A 23,951-nucleotide genomic window follows, 5' to 3' on the forward strand; every position below is an offset into this window, starting at 1 on the left:
AGGAAGATGACACTCATTATACTGATATTATTGTTACCATGCTAGTGCAGAAGCTAAAACTCATTAACTCGACACCAAGCACATGACTCATGCTTTTAAAGTTTCAAGTATATTTTGTTGATACTCTCGTATTACAGAAAGGTGACACTGCCATTCCACCCTTTGCCCGACTGACTTTTAAAGGCACAGTCCAGGCATCTTACTGAGTCTGTCCCACTGTTTGCAACCTTTCAAAGGCAGGAGCCTGTTGGATAATCAAGCTGTTTCCCCATCAACCTACTTTACTTTCTGAAAGTCTGAAACCAAGGCTGTGTCCACCAAAAAACTGATATGCTTCAAAGAAAAGAGCAACTCTTTAGAAGGATAAATAGTACCACTGAAGCGGGGTAAAGGCGACAGCAAAATACACTCTTAAAACCCCCATGTACCTGTCAATGGTGTCCCGGTTATAGCACAGGAACGGGAAGCCAAGCCTGTATGGGGTTAGCCGAGTAGAGAAAGAAAACGTTAGCAAAAGGAGCGACAAAGGTAGACAGACATATGCAGTCAGATAATAACCAGGCACCGAAAAAAAACATTCACTTATGCCCAAGCATCATATTTACGGATATTGCCAAAAACTAAGAGCAGAAGACCAGAAGTATGGAAAGGCAGCAAGAGCCAGACATGCAGGCCATGCACTTTTAAAAGCATTTTATAATTGAATACATGTAGGAAACCTGGCATGCAAGAGATCTATAATGAGCTTTCTCTAACTGAGCTCTGTTCTATCCAGGGGTTTGCAAACGCAGGCAAAGTAGTATCGCGATACCAAGTATGCTTTCATCTTGGATGCGTTAAGTAAGCCAGGATAAACATTGTTACAATTCAATAACGGTGCTAAGGAGTGCATGTTTAAGCACTTCACATTGCATATCCGTTAATAATCGGAAGGCTAATGCACAAAACAAGAGCATTAGAAAAATATATACAATTCTACACATACACACTATTTCTTACTCGCAAGAGTCAATTGTCACTAGTCAATGGCTGATAGTGAGTGCACATCTCAAGCCCCGTTAATTGAAACAAACATATCTTAAATCAAATATGAAGAAAAACTTTTAAAAAAAATGTCAAGTGTATAAAACATCATCAGCATCAAAAAGGTCCACACTGCAAGTAAATACCCTAATAGCATTTCTTGTAATACAGTCCAAAAAAGAAATCTTAAAATGAAATGTTCATGAGAAGCCTGAACACTTTGGAATTTCCGAGGGAAGATCTATGTGTGCCATGTTTCTCCATACAGGCGGGAAGTGAGTATAGGCCCAACTTCTGCACAATTTATCTTCTGTCCTCCAACCCAAACTAGACTGATGAAATCCTACCTGCAGTATGGCAAGGATGAGCATAAACTTCAATTTTGAAAAGGTTCATTAACAGGTGTCGAAATCATTACTCACACAGGCATATTGTTGCAGTCCTGAAACTTCATTTACCTCTACTACTGATGCTTAGTTCTAAGTGGGATTTGTAATCCTTCCCATGTACCCCAAAGTCAATGGGTTTTGAGCAGAGATGTGCTGGTGCACACACAACTTCAGTTTGTTTCCAAATTATTCTTCTACCTCCCACTGCCTTTTAGCACTTTAGTGAGACACTGCTCCCAGGGCGCAACAGGCAGGCAAGAGTAATAGGCATGCTGATTGACTAGCTCTTATAGACAGGCTACGGAAGTGTGTCAGATTTTTCAGTTAAAAAATATGATGCAATAAAGAAAGTGCATCATTGCAACCAGTACTTCTAATTTCACTGCTAATCAATAGCTGTTAATCACTAGCACTTAGCCTTTCCATGAATGATAACAAGCATTATATTTTCAAGGTTGATTTCATTATACATTTCATTTCCATTGTTTTGGTTTTAACGATAGATTTAGTGGTGTATGTGTACAGTGTGCACATGGTGCTCTGCATTTCTATTGCTATTTAGACAAGAGGTCAGTATACATAAAACTTTAACAGGAACATTGACAGTCTACACACAAATTGTATACCATAAAAAAATAAAGTTAAAAATTATGGGAGCAAAACACTTGCTTGTTGTAAGGACAATTCCGCCAAAAGTTCTTGTGGTAATGAATTGCGACAGTCAATTACTTTTTGTCCAGTTTCAGAGTTCAAGCACATTTTCAGGGGCAATTAACATCTTCTGTAATCCATGTGGACAATTGAACAAGTTACTTACCAACTGTAACGTTCATTCGACTGGATGTTCCTCCCACGTATTCCTCATCTTGTGATAAATCGTTATCTCCAGCTTCGCTCGACCCAGGAGCAACAGATCACTGTGTACAGATCTTGCAGACTAACATTGGTAGCAAGAATTTAAAAAATAGAGTAAACATCAGTAATGTATATCAGAGCATATACTTGGATGCTCTCTCCCTCGCCTCATCCCCCACTACCAGTGCTCTTCCATTTCCTCCCTGCTGCCTCTTCCTTGGATACATGCTCCGAGTCATCATTTTTTCTCTAGTCATTCCTCTCAATCCTATGCAGTACCTTTCCCATATGCTGCAAGTGGTGATTGTGAGTTCCTCCCCCTGGGTCATGCCTCTTTCCTCCTCAGTGTCAGCATCTTTTTCACTGCGCATTGGACACCCCAAAGGCATTTCATTATAACTGATCTTTCGAATGGATTGTGTCCCCCCATATATTCCTCATCTTGTGATAAATCATTATCTCCAGCTTCGCTGCTTAGGAAAAAAAAATTCTCGGCAGAGGGCGCTGTGCTCGAGGGCGTGGCGTCGATTGTCCCTCGATGTACTCTGTACTCTGTCGACGTCACCGATGGTATAAATAGCTCGAGCCGCACCCGTTGCTTCAGTTCTGTTTTTTCGATGAAATATATATATATATATATATATATATAGGAGGAACACCCAGGCGTGTCCCATGACCGATACATTCTTCGTGAGAGGAAAGTGTCAGAAAAACGTAAACTGTACTGTGGGGTAGGATGGGAGGGTCGATGAGGAATACGTGGGAGGAACATCCAGTCGAAAGAACGTTACAGTTGGTAAGTAACTTGTTCTTCGAATGGATTGTGTCCTCCCACGTATTCCTCCTCTTGTGATAGGCTCCCATAGCAGTATCAATTTTTGGAGGTGGGAGTACTAATTTCAGTTTGTGGACAGAATGCAGAACTGCCTTTGCAAATAAACCCTTGCTAGAGGAGGCAGTGTCCAAACAATAATGTTTAACAAAAGTATGCATTGTTTTCCAGGTTGCAGCTGCACAAATATCTGCTGCCGGTACTCCCCTCTTTAGAGCCGCAGAAGTAGCCATTCCCCTTGTAGAATGGGCACGAAGGCCATCTGGTGGTTCTTTTCCCGCTAATCTGTAGCATTCAACCATGGCTAATATGATCCAGCGGGAAATGGTCTGTTTTGTTACAGATAAGCCTAATTTTTGACCAGTATAACCCACAAACAGTTGGTCATCCTGTCTCAATTTAGCCATCCTAGAGCTGTAAAAAGATCCCTCTTGGGATCTAATCTGTGTAATCTCTCCTCTTCTTTGCCTAAATGAGGAGGAGGATAAAAAGTTGGTAGTACTATTTTTTGTGACAAATGGAAGTCCGAGACTACTTTTGGCAAGAACGAAGGTTTAACTTTAAGGACTACCTTATCTTTATAAAAAATAGTATATGGTGGTTTGCATGAGAGAGCCTGAAGTTCGCTAACCCTGCGGGCTGATGATAGGGCCACAAGGAGGATAGTTTTTAGAGTCAAAAGCCTCAATGGACATGAATGCAGAGGCTCAAAAGGTATGCAAGTCAAGAATTTTAATACTAAATTTAAGTCCCAGGTTGGTACATGAAAAGGTACTGGAGGGTATACATTAGTAAGCCCCTTTAAGAATCGAATTATTAACGGTATTTTGAAATATGAAACCTCTTCAGAGGAGCGCTTAAAAATGGACAGCGCAGCAAGGTATCCTTTGATTGTTCCTATCTGGAGCCCCAGATTGGCTAGATGTAACAGGAAAGAAAGCACCATTGGGGTGCCACACTGAAAAGGGTCCACATCCTTGTCTTTGCACCAGTTACTAAACCTTTTCCAGCAACATCGGTACAAAGACTTTGTTGCTGGTCTTCTGGCCGAAAGCAAGATTTCCATTACGTCATCCGGAAGATCCCAATCCTTGTATCTCAACCTCTCAGAAACCATGCGTGAAGGTTGAGTGTCTTGACCTCTGGATGGAGAACCCGACCTTCCTCTTGCGAAAGAAGATCCTCTCTTTGCGGAAGACGTATTGGTGGGCAGATGGACATGTCTAGAAGGTCCGGGTACCACGTTCTCCTGGCCCAATCCGGGGCAATTAGGATCATGGTTTTCCTGAACTTTCTCAACCTCCTGATTACTTGAGGAATCACGGGGACTGGGGGAAACGCGTACAGCAGTGGAAACTTCCACTCCACTACAAATGCGTCTCCCAGAGCTCCTCTTTGAGGAAATTCCCTTGAGCAGTACTGATCGCACTTCCGGTTGATCGCGGTGGCAAACAGATCCACTTGAGGGGTTCCCCAAAGGGCGAAGATCTCCATAAGGACTTCCTGAGCCAGCTCCCACTCGTGAGAGACCGTGCTCTGCCTGCTCGGAGCTCTGCCGCCGTGTTCTTCTCTCCGGCTAAGTGAATTGCTGACAGAGAGATTCCTTCTCGTATTGCCCAGAACCAGAGCTGCATTGCTTCTCTGCACAGTGGCAGTGACCCTACACCTCCTCTCTTGTTGAGATAGTACATGGCCACTGTATTGTCCGTCATTATCAGGACATTCTTTCCCTGTACAGAGGGCAGAAAGGCCTTCAGAGCTAGTCTGATTGCCCTCAGCTCTAATAGGTTGATGTGTAGCTTGGACTCCGATGGAGACCAACGACCGCTGATTGTCAGATCGTTGGTGTGTGGCTCCCCACCCCGTGAGTGAGGCGTCCGTCACTACCGTTATCTCCGGCAGTGGTTGCCAAAAAGACTCTCCCTTGAGAATGTTGTTGTTGCAAGCCCACCATAGAAGCTCCTGAATAACTGCGCTTGGGACTTGCAGAAGATCCGACATATTCCCTGAGAACTGGGACCACTGAGTTCTGAGTGCCCATTGAAGGGATCTCATTCTCAACCTGGCCTCTGCTACTAGGAAAATGCAGGATGCCATGAGGCTGAGCAACCTGAGAAAATCGAAGGCCAGTAGATGTTGGGCATTCTGAAACTTTGTTACCATCTGCTGGATGTGGAGAGCTCTCACTTCGGGAGTCGAGGCTTTTCCCGATGAAGTGTCCAAGACTGCTCCGATAAACTGGAGTTTCTGGGTTGGTATCATGTGGGACTTCTTGAAATTGAGGGAGAAGCCCAGTTTGTGGAGGAAGTGGCAGGTGATCGAAAGATGTTCCTGAGCTTGTTCTGGAGAACTTGCTCTGATCAACCAATCGTCCCGGTAGCGATATATGTTAATACCTCCTCTCCTGAGACTTGCTGCCACAACCGCCAACAGTTTGGTGAAAACCCTCGGGGCAGAGGTCAACCCGAATGGCAGAACTCGAAACTGATCATAAGAATTGCCAATCGCGAACCTCAGGTACTTTCTGTGCTTTGGATGGATTGGCACATGAAAGTAAGCATCCTGAAGGTCCAATGATACCAACCAATCTTGGAGTTGGAGAGCCTGAAGGATCTGAGAAAGAGTCACCATCTTGAACTTGTCCTTCCTGAGGAACTTGTTCAAGTTTCTCAAGTCCAAGATGGGTCTCAGTCTTCCGTCCTTTTTTGGGATGAGAAAATATGGGGAGTACCAACCCCTGTTCCTCTCCGCTACAGGAACCAGTTCTATGGCACCTTTCTCTAGCAGGGTTAAAATTTCCTGCAACAGGAGCAGATTCTGAATTTTGGCGGAATTGGCTCCCGGTGGATGATTGAGGCCTTTTTAGAAAGGGGAGACAGTAACCTTGGGCTACTGTTTCCAGTGCCCAAGCATCTGAGGTAATGCCCCGCCATTCCTTCAGATGTTGAGAAATCCTGCCTCCCACTGGTGTTTTGTGTAACAAGGTCTCAGAGGGATTTGGAGGCGGCTGCAGGAGTGGCTGAGGGTACAGATGCCGCTCCTGAGGCTGATTTTGCACCTCTTCCTCGTGCTCCACGAGGGAAGTTTCTTTTGCCCCTTTGAGAAGCCTGTCCTCTTCCTCTACTAAAAGAGGAGTAGTATCAAAAAGAACGACCCCTCCAGGAAGATGAGCCGGAATAGGGTTTTAGAGGTTGGCCCAAAGAGGCGCTAAATGATTTAGCTGCCGCTTTCAAGGTCTGAAGTTTTTCTAGGCTTTCATCAGCCTTTCTGCCAAAGAGCCTCGAGCCATCAAAGGGCATGTTGAGGAGTCTAGCTTGCACGTCCGGTGCAAATCCCGACTTCCTCAACCATGCAAATCTGCGTAGCACAACGCTTGCAGCCATGGATCTGCTGATACTATTAGCAGTATCCATTCCAGACTGGAGACATTCCCCCATTGCCTCCTTCCTGTCTTTGACTATATTCAGGAAGCCTTCCCTTTCCTCGCCTTCCGGAATATGATCAGCCGCCGCCGAAATACAGTCCCACAGGGTATGGGTAAACCTGGCTAGGGTACAGGTGACATTTGCCGATTTAAGTGCCATACTGCCTGACGTGAAAACTTTACGTACCCAGGCATCAATTTTTTTGTCCTCTCTATAGGAGGGATAGTTGGATAAGCAGTTTGTTTTGAAGTAGATGCTGCCTGAATGACTAAACTCTCTGGAGTCGGATGTTTATTCAAATATTCAGGATCCGTTCCAGCTGTTCTATATTTTCTTGGAAAAGTGCTACCTGCAGCAGCAATAGTTTCTGGTTTCTCCCAGTTTTTCTCCACAGTCCTTTGAAGGGCCCTGTGAAAAGGGAGAACAGGATCTTTCTGAGGTCCCTTGACGATTATATCCGTCATGTCATCTTATTAAAAAATGGGTGAAGTATTACCCCAACCCATATATTCAACTACCCTCGTCATAAGACCCCTGTACCCAGCATCTGCATGCTCTGCAGGATCAGGTTTGGCGAACTCTAATTCTGGGGATGTGTCAACTCCACTGGCAGAATGTAGAGTTTCACTCAGGTCTCTCATTCTAGATTCCTGGTCAATAAGTTCCTCAGGAACTTGTCTTGTACCATAAGTAACTCCCAAAGGAGTAACCTCGTCTTCTTCTGAAGCAGACTCTTCATAGATTGCTGACATAGATTTGAAAAAGTCTAACCTGGGCAAAGGAGTGAATCTCCTTTCTTCCTCTTCCATCTGCTTCGAAGGAAATGGCAAATCCTTTGAAGTTTTCAAGGGTGTCTTCGAAGTTTTTTCGAAGATGACTTCGATAATGTCGTCGATGACGCATTTGGCTTTGGCATCGAAATTATCGACGTCGAGGGAGTCGACGAAGTTGTCGAAGTCTTCGACGACTTGTGTTTCTTGCACGGCACTGGAGAGGTGCTCGACTCTCGAAGATTCTTCGACGGTTTTACGTCGACTCGAGGTTTTTTGTATTCCTCGATGCTACTGGTCTTGGCCATAGTAGCCTTGGACTTCCTTTTGTCGTCCAATGGAGCGACTTTAGGGGTATGGCTTTTTCGAGGGTCTTTCGAGGGGGTCGGGGCCGTATTCTCGAAAACCTCCATCATCTTTTTGAGGAATTCTTCCCACTTACTGGGAGAATCCGATTTAGTCGGACAACAAATTTCTTCGGTCGACTCTGAAGAAGAAGATGATGAGGGAGATCTATGTCTCCTCTTCATTTTTTTCGATGACGACGAAGAGTGTCTCGATCTACTCCTAGATCGAGATCTCTTCGAGTGCCTATGGCGATCCGATTCCTTAGAATCAGTCGCTTTCTTGTGTCTTTTTGACGAAACCTTTTTTGAGGCCTCCCTCCCCACCGACAGTTTACCTCTCCTCTCACGAAGAGCTTTTTCGGTCATCGATTGGCAGGACCCGCAGTCGTCGGTTCGGTGACTGGAACCGAGACACCAGAGACAAATCCGGTGGGGATCGGTGATCGACATCTAAGATCCACAATCTGCACACTTTTTAAACCTAGTTCTGGGTGTCGAAGATGACGACATTTTCTTCACAGAAAATAGAAGCGCGCCGTTCTCGATAGCGAAGCGATCGGAAAAACGGAACTGAAGCAACGGGCGCGGCTCGAGCTATTTATACCATCGGTGACGTCGACAGAGTACGGAGTACGTCGAGGGACAATCGACGCCATGACCTCGAGCACAGCGCCCTCTGCCGAGAATTTTTTTTTCCAAAGCAGCGAAGCTGGAGATAACGATTTATCACAAGATGAGGAATACGTGGGAGGACACAATCCATTAGAAAGATCAGTTATAATGAAATGCCTTTGGGGTGTCCAATACGCAGTGAAAAAGATGCTGATACGGAGGAGGAAAGAGGCATGACCCAGGGGGAGGAACTCACAATCACCACTTGCAGCATATGGGAAAGGTACTGCATAGGATTGAGAGGAATGAGAAGAGAAAAAATGATGACGTAGAGCATGTATCCAAGGAAGAGGCAGCAGGGATGAAATGGAAGAGCACTGGTAGTGGGAGATGAGGCGAGGGAGAGAGCATCCAAGTATATGCAATTGATCCATCTTTCAATGCCCCCTGGAAACGTATTGTAGAAAGAAGGAAACAAACCCAGTCGGTGACAATCAACAGCATGAGTGGGTAGGGATTGTGAATATGGGTGCCACCTTTGCCTGTTGTCTAAGCCATCGTTTTATACTGCAGGAAACACAATCTGACATCAATGAGAGGTGAATTGATTCTTCTAATTTTAACTATCCATCCACATCACCCCACCCTGACTGAATTACAGTGGCTTCCCATCTCAAAAGCATGTGCATCAGCTACAAAGCAACCACTGTTGGTGCACCAGACATCCTGATGGCCAAACACAAACAAATCAGGCAGCACATGGTGATCTCAAAGTAAGAGCAGCACCAGAGTGGAAACTAAGCTGTTGTGTAAAGAGAACACTATGAAACACTCCTCTCCATGCTACACTCCTGTCCTCAGGAACTCCATCCTGGTGGCAATCCGGACTGCTCAGGGTCTCCATCAGTTGAGTGAAGAACTGAAGACCTGGCTCTTCCGAACAACACTGTGGTGTACTTTAAAATTCTGGTAATTTTGTGCACACCCCCATCAGTATATTGCGCTCTGATATAGATTACTGATGTTTACTTTATTTTTTAAATTCTTGCTACCAATGTTAGTCTCCAAGATCTGTACACAGTGATCTGTTGCTCCTGGGTCGAGACCTCCCTATAAGAATATATAACAATAAAGAGCCAGATTGTCAAATCTGAGCACAAATGAAGAGCGCATAGAAGGCGCTCTTTTCATTTGTGCTTGTTGCTGAAATGCTCAGGTCACCCAATTGTGAAGGGTGACCTGAGCATTTCAGGAGGGGTTGGACAATAGCATGAAGATGCGTTGTCTATCCCCCTTACATAGATTACTGTTGGGAGTGCACTATGGACACGAATGTATGACAGGTTCCCAGCAACCATGTAAAAATGTATTTCCATCCCTGTTGGGTTGAGATGGAAATGCTAGTGTTTAAGCTGTGGCTGTCACATATCAAAACAAATTGTAAAAGGTTCAGAAATTAAATTGGCATAAACAGGCACACGGGTAAGACACTAGTTTCTGAGCATTTTAAAGTGCATTCCCGTTTGGGAATTCAGGATGTGCCTTAAAATGCCTAGCAGCAGGCCATTGTTTTGGGGAAAAGGGCATCTGAATGAGTGCATGTAAGATGCGGTCATTCAAATGCCCTTTGTGAATGAGTCCGATACTTTTTTTGGCTGAAGTGAGGAGATGCACCACAGCATCTCTTCACTTTCGCCAACAAAGGTTTGGAGAATTTGGCCCAAAATCTCTTTCTCAGTAACAAGTCTAAAGATGGAGTTTGAACATACCCATGATATAGTAAATGTAGCCATTGGCTTGAACATAATGAGCCTGCACAGATCAGGATTATGCGAAGCTTTGGAAGAAATATATCTCAAAAGCATACTTGGCAACATTTAATGACAGAAAAGTTGAAAACCACAGAAACCAAACCAACTATACAAATGAAACAGAACCACAATCGACAATGTAAGAGAATCCACATGTGTCACAATATGAAACACAACGTGAAATGTTAACACTTACTTCTACACCTAAACAGCAGTTTGGGAAGGGAAAGAATGCTCTTCACTATTTTCAAAAGCAAATGAAGAACACTGAATGGGCACATGAAGGCCAGTAGAAATCCAGCAAGAAAAAAGCCCAGGCCCAGGTGTGAGGACAGACTTCAGGTGTAAAAGTTGTAATCTACTAGCCAGCCACAAAAAGTCTCTTGTCACCTCAATTCTACACAGACACACAGCACACCATTTCTTGATCGCCAAGAGTCAATTACCACTAGGCAATACTTGTTTATTTTTATGTATTTAGACAGGGTAAATGGTGCTTCGCCTGGAAACACTTAAAAAAGCAAACAGTCAAAAGGACAAACCTGAATCAGATGCCTTACATTAGCAGGAAAGTGATTAATTTACCGGTGAATAGTGTTCGCTAGGTAGGGGGTTGAAAGCTCATGCAGGGATCTGAAAAAAGTAAAGTAGGAATTTGAGTGACACTTGAGCAGTGCAGAGAGGTGGAAAGCAAGTGAAGAAGTGAATTCTAGTAATTGCAGTCCAGACACTTCACAAAGGAGTCCAAGGCACAGAGCGGGCGAGAAAGAGCGAGTGTGAGAGCGAGGAAGACGGAGAGCGAGCAGGAGGGGGGGGAGTGGTTTAAGAGCCAGGAGACTGCAGGAAAGGTGAAGGCTGCAGGCAGCAGTCTAGACACTTCCCAAAGGCGCACAGAGAGAAAAAGTGCCTGCTGTGCTAAGAGACTTTGAAAGCAAGAGAAGAACAAGTTACTTACCAACTGTTAACATTCTTTCGACTAGATGTTCCTCCCATGTATTCCTCATCTTTGATATTCATATCTCGCCAGCTTCGCTGCTTCGGAAAACAAAATTCTCGGCAGAAGGCGCTGTGCACAATGTCGTGGTGTCGATGTCCCTCGAAGGCCGTCGTAGCGGGACATCAACGCCACGACATTGTGCACAGCGTATCGGAGACGGACTTGACTCACGAGTCAATACCTTTTTGTCAGGTTGAGCATTTTGAGTCTCCGATTTACTACTGGTCTTTGCCAAAGTAGTTTTTGACCTTCCCGCGTCGCCGAAAGGAGCTGCCGGGGTCTGGCTCTTGCGTGACTCTTTTGAGGAGGGGGCCGAGGCCGCATTCTCAAAGATCTGCATCATCTCTTCCCTAAAAGCATTCCATTTGCTAGAGGAATCCAACCTAGTCGGGCATCTTATAACCTCTGTAGAGGTTTCCGATGACGAAGAGGGAGACCTATGGTGTCTATTCTTCGCCTTCTTCGAAGAAGACGAAGATTGTCTCGACTGACTTCTGGACCGGGACCTCTTTGAATGTTTATGCCGAGTGGAGTCCTTAGACTCACCAGACTTTCTATACTTCTTCAAAGTAGCCTTTGAAGCTTTCCTCCCCACCGTCAATTTACCTCTGCATTCCCGGAGAGCTTTTTCAATCATCGACTGACAGGTCCCGCAGTCGTCGGTCCGATGGCCGGAACCCAAGCACCAAAGGCAGATGCGTTGAGGGTCTGTTAACTACAACCCCTGCAGTCGTGATATTTTTTAAATCCCAACTTAGGAGTAGAAGTAGTTGAAGAAGAAATTTTTCACAAGAAAAACGAAGCTCACCGTTATTACTCGAAGTGAAACTATTGTAAAAACGGAACTGAAGCCAACAGGCGCGGCAAGCTACTTTTACAAGTCTCTATGTGCTGTTCTGTAGAAGCCCATATGGTTACTAGGACAGAGGTGTGCATTGTAAGCACCCATGTATGTGACGTCCATCCCCAGGAAACTATGCTGGTTGTAGGCTATTGACAACGAGTACTGTGGTGAGTCAGAAGGAGGATGCGGACACTCAGAGGACATTTTTCATAGCGTTTTATTAAAGTAACTCCTTGATGCCCAAATAAATAGGTCTGCTGTTCAAAACTGAACTGCCCCTACCACTATGAAAGCCAACTTAGGTCAGGAGAATGACTCCCTTCTCCTGAGGATACTTCTAGTACCAGTCTGTAGGATTCTTCCCTAATACCTCATCTTCAAATAGTCTCTCGTGATCTCTTGTATCAGTCTCTGTAAATCTTCAAATGGACTCCCATCTCCTGAGGGTACTTCTTTTGGAGAACTTTTGTAACCTCTATATTCTTGGTCGCTCGTTTTAACGTGTCCTTAGAAATTATTATTTCCCTGATGGGCTTTCCCTCCTGGGCATTTATAGTCCAGCTTGTTCTGGTCTACTTGACTTTGTAGATAGTTCACTTGAATAGTTTCACTGAACTATGGCTCATAATACTTACTTTCTTTTAGATAATGTTGTTCTTGAACAGAATATAGAGTTTCTTTCCTCTTTTCCCATGATAATGCTATCCACTGCACTTTTCTTTCAGTACTTAGACTTTTAGCAAATCGTTCTTCTGTGTCACTGTGTTATTTAAGTTGATCAAATTCAGGTTTCACTTCTCCTCCCGACTTCTACTGAGATGGGTGGTTTGTGTGTTATAATGATTCCCTCTGGGCCTCCCGTTATTCCCATTCTCCCTGTTACCTTCAACCATGAAGAAGAACCTCTTCCGGAACCCTGTTCCTCGGGGACCTTCTTTCTTGTCCAACACCGCCGTCTGTTTCTCTTTGTCAGCATTTCCCTCCTCTTCGCAGCTTCTTGGTCTCTCAATGCCCGACTGTACACCCTGCTGATGGTGTTGATGGTTTGTGGAGTGGCTGTCCACCACGGATCTCTTGTGGTATCGCCACCTCCTTCCTTCCTTCCTCCTGGCTCCTGCCCATTCTGTTCTCACTAGGGGAACTAGCTGTGGCTCTGGAGTCCCTTTCTGTACTTTCACGTGAGTTTCCAACTCGCGGGCTTCCTGTCTTCTGCTTACTCCGCCTTCTCTCTTGGCAGGTGGTACGCCGATCGGGGCCTACCCATGCAGGCGTATGCTTTCCTCTCTCTCTTCAGGTGTTGTGCAGCTCGGGCTGTCCCGTACTTGCATATTCACTCTACTCTCTCTTATACTCGTGTAGACGTTATTTAACATACTCGTCCCAGTGTATTTGATATCTAGATTTAAAGGGACATGTTCTTTTACTATGCGATAACAACATTTCTTAAGTGTTTCTACGTCCGAGTCTTGATGGTTAAAGGTCTTTGATATTTTAGAGCATCCCATGTAAGCCATGGTGTACAGAGCTTTAGGGAGTTCCTCACAGGAACGGGAGTCCTTGTCCCCTAATGGGGAGGCTCTCCAGATGAGGTCCCACTTGCATATTCCACTAGGGAGGGTATTGCAGAGCAGCCTCCCCTCCCTAGCCTCAAAGGGGAGAAGGGATGAATCCCTTGATTTGTCACAGTACATAAAGCATGGTTAGCAGTAGAAGCAGCAGCTAAAGTAAATGACCTGTAGAGGAGCAGGTAGAAGCTATCTTGCCAGTTTACGCCCCCTCACCGCCGTCATACTGGAACAGTCAGAGAAGTGCAATAAATGGGACCCCCTGCATTATTCCCATACTGCATTGAGTGTATTAGAGACATTATGCACTCAAGCATGGTTAGCAGTAGAAGCAGCAGCTAAAGTAAATGACCTGTAGAGGAGCAGGTAGAGGCTATCTCACCAGTTCCCGCCCCCTCACCACCGTCATACTGGAACAGTTGGAGAAGTGCAATAAATGGGACCCCCTGCATTGTTCCCATACTGCATTGAGTGTATTAGAGACAGTGTGCACTCAAGACAGCCATACAGAATGTACCGTTGCATTGAAAGTGTGGAAGGATGTCGCATGGAAGAATGCTACATGGAAGGATGTCGCCTGCCAAGATGTCAGAATGCATCAATGAATATTATGGCGGTCGTTAAAGTGAAATCTGACAAGGACAAAGTGATGTCATAAAAAGATATATGAACCTATGCTGAAACTATATGAAAATACTTCGGAGTAGCAATACAACTGAAGCACCAATAGTAACATGTACCTAAAGCTAAAGTAATCATGGATCTAAAGAAGATGAATTAACTTACTTACCAATAACTGTAAATATGCAGTAACGCAAGGTAGAAAGAAAACGTATAGAAGCTTGCTATAGGGAATATATAACGTGGCAAGGACGGCCATACTGAGAGAATGGACGCTGGCTCACGTTGAACTTAACCAAGCTACTTCAGAGACAGGCCGAGGATGTAGACTCAGAAGACGCGGAAAAACCGCTCCATGTTGAGAGCCGATGATGAGTCAAGGTTGGCCCAGAGTTAAGGATGCTATTTTTAAAGGATAAGCATAGAGCACATGTGGAACATTCTTCATAGATGAAAGACCAAGAAAAACATCTGTGAGAGCCAACTGTTGATCAATGAAAAGGTATACAAAGGTCATATGAGACAGAGTGAGCAAGTCACTATAGGCAAAAAGGAGCAAAAGCACCCTGCATAATTAAATCAAATAGCAGTAAACAGAAGGCTTAAATTGACACATTTGTGGTCTCTTCACACGTGACTCAAATAGCAAATACACGCTATTCATTAGAGCCTCAAGCTAAGATAGTGGTGTGCTCACACTCTCTCGAATGTTCCAGGACAGTGAACAGGTAATAGGATTAACTACAGACGACTTTGGCTGATGGCCTATCAATGTGAGATGATGGGACTAATTGGGAAAACGGGGAGTAGTCTGACGGGATTCAAACACCTAAGTTTTGTTTCACGTACGTGCTGCTAAAGAGCCAAAAGTCCAAGGTTGGGATAGTATGCCAACCAATCAGTGGATTTGAGGGGCAACCTAACATGCAATGTAGCATAGACCAATCCACTGTTTGGTCCGCTTTAATCAGTACTATACTTATTTATAGGTAGTTCAAAGTGTGCCCTACAGATAACAGGTAGTCAATGATGTTCTAATCCTTATATGTTCTATAAGTCTATATGTTTCCATAATCAATCCCTTCCCTTGATAGGTTTCGTATTTCACCACGTAGAATGACGTCATAGATGACGCATATTGGTTCATAAGACCGCCATGTAAGCTAGCGTCTATGCAAGTGTACATGAATCAGTCCCATGTCTGCGAGAACTCCCTACTTTATTAATTGACAATAAAGTAGTACTTTGCCATATTCTTTGAGTTTGTCCTATTATTTGGTTTGCGATCATTACTGTAATTCCATCTAGAATAAACGGACGCTTCAAGGTGCTAGAGCAAAGACCATAAGAAATTCAGTAAGGAACTGACTATTGTGAACACAAGACACAGACAACAGATTCAAAGTTCAAAATAAACTGTTTTATTAAATGAAATGTGAGGACGGTAAAAAGCCTAACTGGCCTTATGCTAAGGTGGGATTTCCCTACCTCAACAAAACGAAGGTACGTCTAAGTCCAAAAGTTCAACTTAAGAATCTGTCTGTGTCCACAACCTATCCTTGCCCTCACAACTAAGCTAAACAATGTATAGAGATGTCAGCAACGAAATATACAGTGTTCAAAATTAACGCTCTGAGCATCTTCCAGCTCACTTTCAGCTCCCTTCCCCAAGTATAAACCATTTCCAGAAAAAGTCTCATGGTTACCTTTCTTATGTTCAATGTTAAATAGTTCTAAACAATACTTGCAGTTCCCTTCCCCATGTTTTAGGCAACACAATTCAAACGCAAAAGGGTCTTGAGGCTCTGTGCTCAAGACAACAAATGTAGCTCCTTAAGTCTTAGGATTCCCTTACCTAAGTCTATAATCTTATTCTCAAATTAATGGGCCTCTTGGCTACTTTCTCTATTTCCTTGGTCCATAATTACTCGGTTGTAAACTTCTGTTAATTCAATCTTCCTTAAGTTTGAAAGTTCCATTAAATTCAGAATTCAAGATGTAATGGTTTTGCTTAGATTATAAAGTTGCATTCACTTAGACATTCAGCAAGCATAGTTCGGTATTCACTAGGTATTGCTTTAGCTTAAAGTTCAGTTTCATTCAGCCTGCGGTTTAATATTTGTTCGTTTCACTTGAACTGAAATGCTCAGCACTCACCCTTTCAAAAACTTTCTTTACAAGATAAGCAACCACTCTGATGCAATAATTTCCTCACGCTCCAACATTCAACAATGGAATGGACTGTGGAACAGGCTTTCGAAAACGTTCTTAAGAAACGCAACCACTCAGATGCAAAGTATTCTGCAACAATAGCAAAGTTCAATTATTCGCGCACGGTTTTCTCATCAGGTAGAAACTCACCGACAATAGTTCTTGCAGCAGTGCGAAGCACACAAACTTCTGCTTTTATTCTCAGGGGTCCAATTCCTGTCCTTTAGGCACTCCTGTGTCAGCTCATTGACACAAGGGAAGGAGCACTTCTGATGAAAGGGAAAGGGACAGCATCTCTGCACATCTCCCTTCTCGGCTTTCAGTCCGCAGCATGGAGCCCCAGCTCCAATGCCACGCTTTCTTCGATCACTCTTCCTTGTAGTCCCCAGTGTCTTGGCATGCTGAATACAATGGACTGTCTCACAGCAGTTCCCTCCAGCGGCTCGCTTCTTTTCCAACAATGTTCCCTGCTGACCATACAGGCATCCCTGCTGACCACACAGGCGTCGCTGCTGCTCCTCTCCGTGTTGCTTTTCCCCCCTCCTTTTATACATCTGCAGCCCTCTAACAAGTTGTAGGTGTGTTTCCTCAATTGGTTTTGCCCGACCATGATTAAGGAGACATGCCTGAGCTTCACAACACATTGCAGGCATCTTCTTTGTCCCAGTACTAAAGTGGGGGAAATTGTATAGTCTTCATTATTCTCAGTTGCCTCTTCCTCATCTCAGTATTGTCAAGTGTGACAATAGGAAAAATGAAGGGCGCTGGCTTACAATAACCCATAAAGGTCGGGGAGGGTTAGGTTGATCATCAATACAAAAAGGGGATACCTTGTCTCGTCCAAGGGCACCTCACTCCTAATCCTCAAAGACCCTCCACCCAACTGATCCTCCCTTGCTTCTCCGGCCCCAGGGTCAGGATCCAAAAGCTATAGCCTTTCCCTGGCCACCTGCATAGATGATCCAAGGGGAGTAGGATTGAGCATACCCTCAGGTTTCTCACACTAATCATGGACAAAAAACCGAATCAATGGGATGTAGGAAACATATGTATTACCCTCACAACAGGTTAAATACTTTAATATATATAATTTGTCATCTAGTATCTCAGTGCCAAATCAGAAAGCAAACACAATGGTCGATTTCGCAGGGAAAGGCCTACGGTTTACACTGGAATAGTTGAGAAAGGCACTTAATAACAAAAGAATCCAATAAAGGTTCAGGTCCAGAGGAAAATCCCATGGACGGGTTTAAATGTGAGAAAGATTTATGGAGTCCGCGCCTGACAATGCTCTTGGATGATGAGGTGCTTCTTGGTGAAATATGCTTATTGTGTTGTATATTAAGAAAGGGGATAAGTGTACCCGTATATCATAGCATCTCATCACACTATTAGATTCCAAAGTCCAAACATTTTGGAAAGCTGCTATAGAATAGATTGGCAGATTGGGTGGAAGCCAATAACATTCTAGTATTCTCACAGTTTTAGGAGGGCTCTGACACATAAGAACAGACACTTCATTTTTAGCTTCACATTGTCAAATATTTATATGCTGGCTCACCAGTTTGTCTGGCACTTACAGACCTACGCTCGGCCTTTGACATGGTCAGGAGGCTGAGGGCATGGGAAATGCTTAGAGAATTGAAGGGTCAATCTAATTTTCTAAATATGATCCAATTGCTTCATTGCAAACCAAACAGATATGCACATCTTGGTTTGGGAGGGAAAGTGTACCATAAGATTTCCAGTGAAAAGAGATGTTCCTCAGGGGTTTGTTTGCTTACGAGGCGCTACGACCCATCAAAGCGGACTGTCCAGCATATGATTAAATGGGCCCAAGACAAGTTAAAATAAGGTTTTAATCTTCTTACATAAAGCTTATAAATCTGTCATAGCCCCAGGTCAGGAGACATGGAATGCCAATGATGAAAAGCATGGATAAAACAAGCCTGTCCCAGACCAAAGATCGGTTTATACTGGGGAGTATGAAACAGCAGAGAGGAACCTGATCTAAGTGCACTTGATGGAGTTTATTTCCCATACATTTTTTACATACCCAGAATAATTGCCATAGTATGTTTTACATGCAATCGTGAGCACTTTAAAAACGAATCCTGGCTTTGATGGGTCGTCAGTGAAGCTTATGCTTGAAGGAAGTTCTATGTTGGTGTCATGGAGGATTGGTAATAGTGAAAAGTGCAGTATTCTTTAAGACCTGAAGAGATTGACTAGCATAATTCGAAGACCCTGCATAGAGGGCATTGCAATAGTCGCAGCAGAGTGATGTTCAGAAAGCAATGGACAAAGTCCCAAAAGCATTAAAAGATCATTTGTATACATGCCCACTAAATTGATCTATGGGACCATAGAATTCAGTCTGGGCAGTGATCTTGTTTTTTTCGGAAGTAACATGAGCAGTTCCGTCTCATTAGGCATTAGCTCAAAGCAATTATCTGACATCCCTTTTGGTACAGTGTTAAGATGTGCTTCATTCCTGTGATGCTAGCAGCTTAGTCCTTCCCAAGTCTTAAGGCAAGGTGGGCACCGTCAGCAAAGTTTTGGAAAGTGATGTCAAAGTTCATTAATAAATCATGTAGTAGTTTTAGATATATGTTAAATGGCAATGGTGGTAGACTTGACAAACACACACAATCAACAATCTCTTCTTGAGATAGATAAGGTCCAATTTTAATTCTACAAAATCTACATGCTATAAAGGAAGTGAGCTACTTGGCAGAATTCTCAGACACATTAGCCACCTGTTTGGACCAAAGCATCTTAATCGTGTCAATGTATCAACGGCTCTGGACAAGTCCAAAAGCATAAGGAAATCTGGCTCCTGTAACGTATCGCAGATTTTCGTCCCTTCTCCCCAAGGGGTCTCCCCCACACACATTATGAGGCTAGGGAGGTGAGCCCTCTCCGCAATACCCTCCCCAGGGGTACAGGCAAGTGGAACCTCACCAGGAGAGACTCCCCTTTCGGGACAAGTACTCCCGTTCCCAGGCAGAACTCCATAGAGGACAAGGAAAAAGAACACCTGTAAACGTTTGAGGATGAGATCTATGAAGAGAAGGTAAAAATGTGTTATTGCGAGCGCAAAATGGAAGACCTCTCTTAACTTCCAGTCCACTGGGATGAGGAAGAGGACGTATGGAGGAAGAGAGAACCAACCAGAGAAAGAGAAAAAGGAACAACCCCATTGTGAAGGGGAAGCCCCACGGCTATGTCAGTCAGGGAGAATGAAGAGCCTGGGCAAATGAAGGAAGTGCCCATGAATTTCAAAAGGTAGAGACCTGGGCTGGGAAGGGAAAAAGAGACGCAGCGTCCTGCACATACGAGAGACTGAGAGAGACCAGACATGTTACCATCGGTAATAAAGAACGCAGCTGAAGCAGAGCTGAATGCGTGGCATACCAAAACAAAGATAGTGGATCAGAGAAGTGTAGCATGACCACGAGAAGGCTGTGGTGTACCCGCGGTCCAAGTAACACTAAAACCATCCTACCCCTGCCAGCTTGGGTAAAGCTAAACCGTGAAATACCGTTCCCCGCGAGATTGCGTTCCCCTTAAACGTGCTGTGAAAGGAGGAACATTTTGTGTTTAAGAGCCCATTTGCATATGTTCTGTGACAGTTTGGACAGCCCTAGAGAGTGAGTGCCCCATTGTTTGTTTAAGTAATACATGGCCGAAGTACTGTCCGTGAGGACTAGAACGGTCTTCCCCTGGAGGTGACTTTGGAAACCCTTTAGGGCCTTGAAAACTGCTAGCAGTTCCAACAAGTTTATGTGGTTGGAAGCTACTGCTGGGGACCACACGCTGTGCGCTGTCTAATGAACAAGGCGAGTACCCCCCGCACCCTGTCAGAGATGCGTCTGTGGCGAGAGTGGTTTCTACTCCTTCAAACCATTTAGCTTGTCACCACTTTCCATCACAGAAGTGGAAAACATCATTAAAAAATTCAAACCTTCCAACTGTCAGTGTGACTCGTGCCCAGCCCATGAAATTCAAAGAGGCTGCCCACGACCTAGCCCCCTTTATAACCACTTTTATTAATGCTTCCTTTAAAAACGCCACCAGCCCTGATAATCTGAAGGATGCGTGGGTCAGCCCTCTAATAAAAAAAAACACTCCTCGAACTACAGACCCATCACCACGGTTCCCTCTCTACTGAAACGTCTGTACCGCGCCGCCTATTTGCAAATACGGGACTATCTAGAATCCAACAAACCTCTTGGTTTCCGACAATCGGGCTTCCCTCCCAGGCACGTGACAGAAACTGCCCTCATTGATCTAAAAAAGCAAATCGTAGACCTAAAAGACAAAGGCAAGCTGGTACTGTTACTGCTGCTTGACCTCTCGGCAGCATTTGATTTGGTCAACCACCAAACTCTCTGCCGCCACCTCAAAATTGCTGCCCACTTCTCTCATGAAGCCACCTCCTGGATTAGTTCCTTTTTAGCAAACAGAACCATGAGGGTCTTCTCCCCTTCCGCTTCTGCTGAACCGTTGCCAGTCCTGTGCAGGGTCCCACAGGGGTCCTGTGTCTCTCCGACACTCTATAATGTGTTCACGAAGCCACTCTTTGATATTCTTGACTATCTGGGTGTCACATACACAAATTATGCGGACGATACCCAGATACTCATCCCTATCACTGGTGAATATGTGACCGACTCGAAAGCCCTCAACAACGTCTACACAGTCATTCAGGCCTGGATGACGCATCACGGGCTCTGTTTAAATGACGAAAAGACTGAATTACTCATTCTTGGATACAACCTCAGACTTAATAAACTGGATTCAGCCTTCAAATCATTCGCCATTGACGGTAACAACATCAAGGTATCTAACGACACAAAAACATTAGGTATCTACCTCAATTCCACCTTATCCTTTACGAGACAAATCAATGTGGTGGTCTCGGCATCAGCCTATACCTGCAAACTTATTACAGCATGCAGACCTTTCCTCTCTAAGGCCAACTGTATCATCTTTGCTAGAACACTCATTATGGCTAAAATTGATTACTTTAATGCCCTGTACTTGGGGACTAGTCAAAGGAATATTAACAAGCACCAGGTAACTCAAAATAATGCCATAATGGCTGCTCTTAATATTCCCAGGAAAATACATATATCTGACACAAGGCACAGTCTGAACTGGCTCCCGGTAGCTCACAGAATATCACTCAAAACCCTTGCACTTACGCACAAGTGTTGGGCTAACCTCGCCCCTGATTATCTAGCCAATCGATTCACTGCACACACTTCGTCCCGCCCTTCAAGATCTGCCCAAGCCCAATCTCTTACCATGCCTAAATTTAAGCTGCAGAAAGCAGGGGAATCTAGATTCCCAGTCTTAGCAGATAAACTCTGGAACACACTCCCCAACTCATTCAGAGCTGAACCTTCTTCATCACTTATTCAAGAGTAAAACCAAAATCTGGCTCCACGAGCAGGATCAAACCGCCATCAGACTATGATAAACAATGTTAAGTTGGCAGTGGCCCAAACCCGGTCACATCTGATAACCTGTTTCTTCTTGTAAATCTACTGCATTACCTGTTGTCATATGTAGTCTTTGAACACTTTACACCTGCTTGTAATCTCACGCTGATTGTATCGCTCATCACCCTTGTCATTGTATGGTGATACTTGTGTGTATTATTTGCTACTACTATGTTTTGCACCATGTAAATGTTCTTTATCTGTAACCTATGTAAACTCAAGAAATGCGCCCCGATGCCCCAGGGCCAGGTGTGCACTACAAATAAACAAAATACAAATATAAATACTGCAGCAGTGGTGAAGGTCTTCCCTTGCAGGAGGTTTTCCCTTGACCACCACTGCAGAGACTGAATGAGGGCTGCCGAGACAACCACTAGATCGTCCCATTGTCCGCTGGCCTGACACCATTGGCTCGGGAGCCACTCTGGCGCATGCACAGACCTGCGTGTGGAACTAGGTAGATGCACCTTGTGACTGGCTACATAGTAAGGGAACTGGAACATCATGTTTTGAACCCTCTCCTTGGAGGGAAAGACTAGGCCATCTTTGGTCCGAATTAGAGCACCCAAAAACTGTCTGACTTGGCTGGGGTCTAGGCTGGACTTTTTCTTATTGTTCGGAACCGTTGGCTGAAGAGGAGCTCTACCGTCTTCTGGGTATTTGCTAGGTATGTTCCATATGAATCCCCTGTTATTAGCCAGTCATCGAGGTAAGGATAGACTGGGATGGACTGCCTGCGCAGGTGAGCAGTTACTACCGCCAGTACCTTTGTGAACACCCGTGGAGCTGAGGCGATGCCGAAGGGAAGACTCTTGAACCGTTAGTGGTGTTTTCTATCATGAACCTTAGGTATTTTCTGTGCGCTAGCAAGATTGAAATATGAAAGTATGCATCTTTCATATCCAATGTGGCCATGTAATCCCCCCTACAGCAACAGCAGGATTACCTCCTGCAGTGTTGTCATTCTGAATTTTTGCGGTTTGACATACTTGTTTGCTGGGCGCAAGTCTAATACAGGGCACATGGTGAAATCCTTTTTAAGTACAAGGAAGTAGACTAAATAAATACCCTTATTTACCTGGTGAATGGGGACGACTTCTACGGTGCCCTTTTCCAGAAGGATCTGCACCTCTTCCAGCAGGATTTGCAGGTGTGCTGGTGATAGTTGGGTGGTATCGAGGTGGGTGGTGGAACTTGATGCAGTAACCATGGGTGACGGTCTTTAACACTCACTGGTCTAATGTGATCCCCTCCCATGTGTGAATGAACGATGCCAAGCGTCCCCCCCACCGGGGGAGGCATGGCAGCGCATAGCACAGAAACAGCTATGCTGGATCTACAGACCAAGATGCTCAACATCATTGATCAGGGGAAAGCTGGCTTGCTCGTTCTCTTGGACCTGAGCGCTGCTTTCGACCTATTAGATCACAACCTACTCAAGACAGCGCTAAAAAAAACAGCAACTGCTCAGATGAAGCAATAAGCTGGATCATGTCTTTCCTACAAAACAGAACATCTAGAGTTCATTGGGGAAATCTATTCTCAATAGAAAAAGAAATCACCCGTGGAGTCCCACAAGGTGCCAGCATGTCCCCACTCCTGTTTAACCTCTACCTTAGGTTTCTATGCATAGTCCTCGACAATATCAACACGTTCTTTACCAATTACGCTGACGACACTCAGCTGGTAATTGAACAAAGTGGAGACCATCAAAAGGACAACAAAAAGCTAAGCCTAGTTTACAACGCAGTAGAGCAATGGATGGACCAAAATTGGATGTGCCTAAACGGCAACAAAGCAGAGCTTATGGTCTTTGGCTCCAATCTTGTCAGATCTAAGCTCCATCCTGCATACAACAAATTCACCCTCAAAAACACCCAAATGAAGGTCCTAAACAAGGTTAAAACCTTGGGGATGATGCTAGAAGCATCCCTGGGATCAGATGCCCAAACCCTCTACGTTAAAAAAACGTGCTCATACCACCTGCGCCTACTAAAAGCCATAAGACCCTACTTATTTGAGGAAAATAGCGCCACGGTCGCAAGAGCTACCATCTTATCTCGCCTAGACTATGGCAATGCCCTAATTCTAGGAGCTAATAAAAACTGCTACCACAGCTACCAAGTTCTGCAAAACAAT

General features: G+C 44.5%; 1 protein-coding gene across 3 annotated transcripts in view; it reads right to left on the minus strand.

The window, feature by feature from the left end:
* The window catches only part of PAQR5 (progestin and adipoQ receptor family member 5), a 790,069-nt gene that overhangs the window by 170,807 nt on the left and 595,311 nt on the right, over nucleotides 1-23,951 (minus strand). For 2 of the 3 annotated variants that reach the window (XM_069624226.1, XM_069624225.1), the window contains one exon: nucleotides 429-473. The exons of the other annotated variant lie outside the window; for it this stretch is intronic. In XM_069624226.1, the coding sequence (XP_069480327.1) occupies nucleotides 429-473 (45 nt within the window). The remainder of the gene's footprint in view (nucleotides 1-428; nucleotides 474-23,951) is intronic. 3 annotated transcript variants of the gene reach the window in all.

The sequence above is a fragment of the Ambystoma mexicanum genome, chromosome 11, assembly GCF_040938575.1.
Source record: "Ambystoma mexicanum isolate Mex_15411 chromosome 11, UKY_AmexF1_1, whole genome shotgun sequence".
NCBI lineage: Eukaryota > Metazoa > Chordata > Amphibia > Caudata > Ambystomatidae > Ambystoma > Ambystoma mexicanum.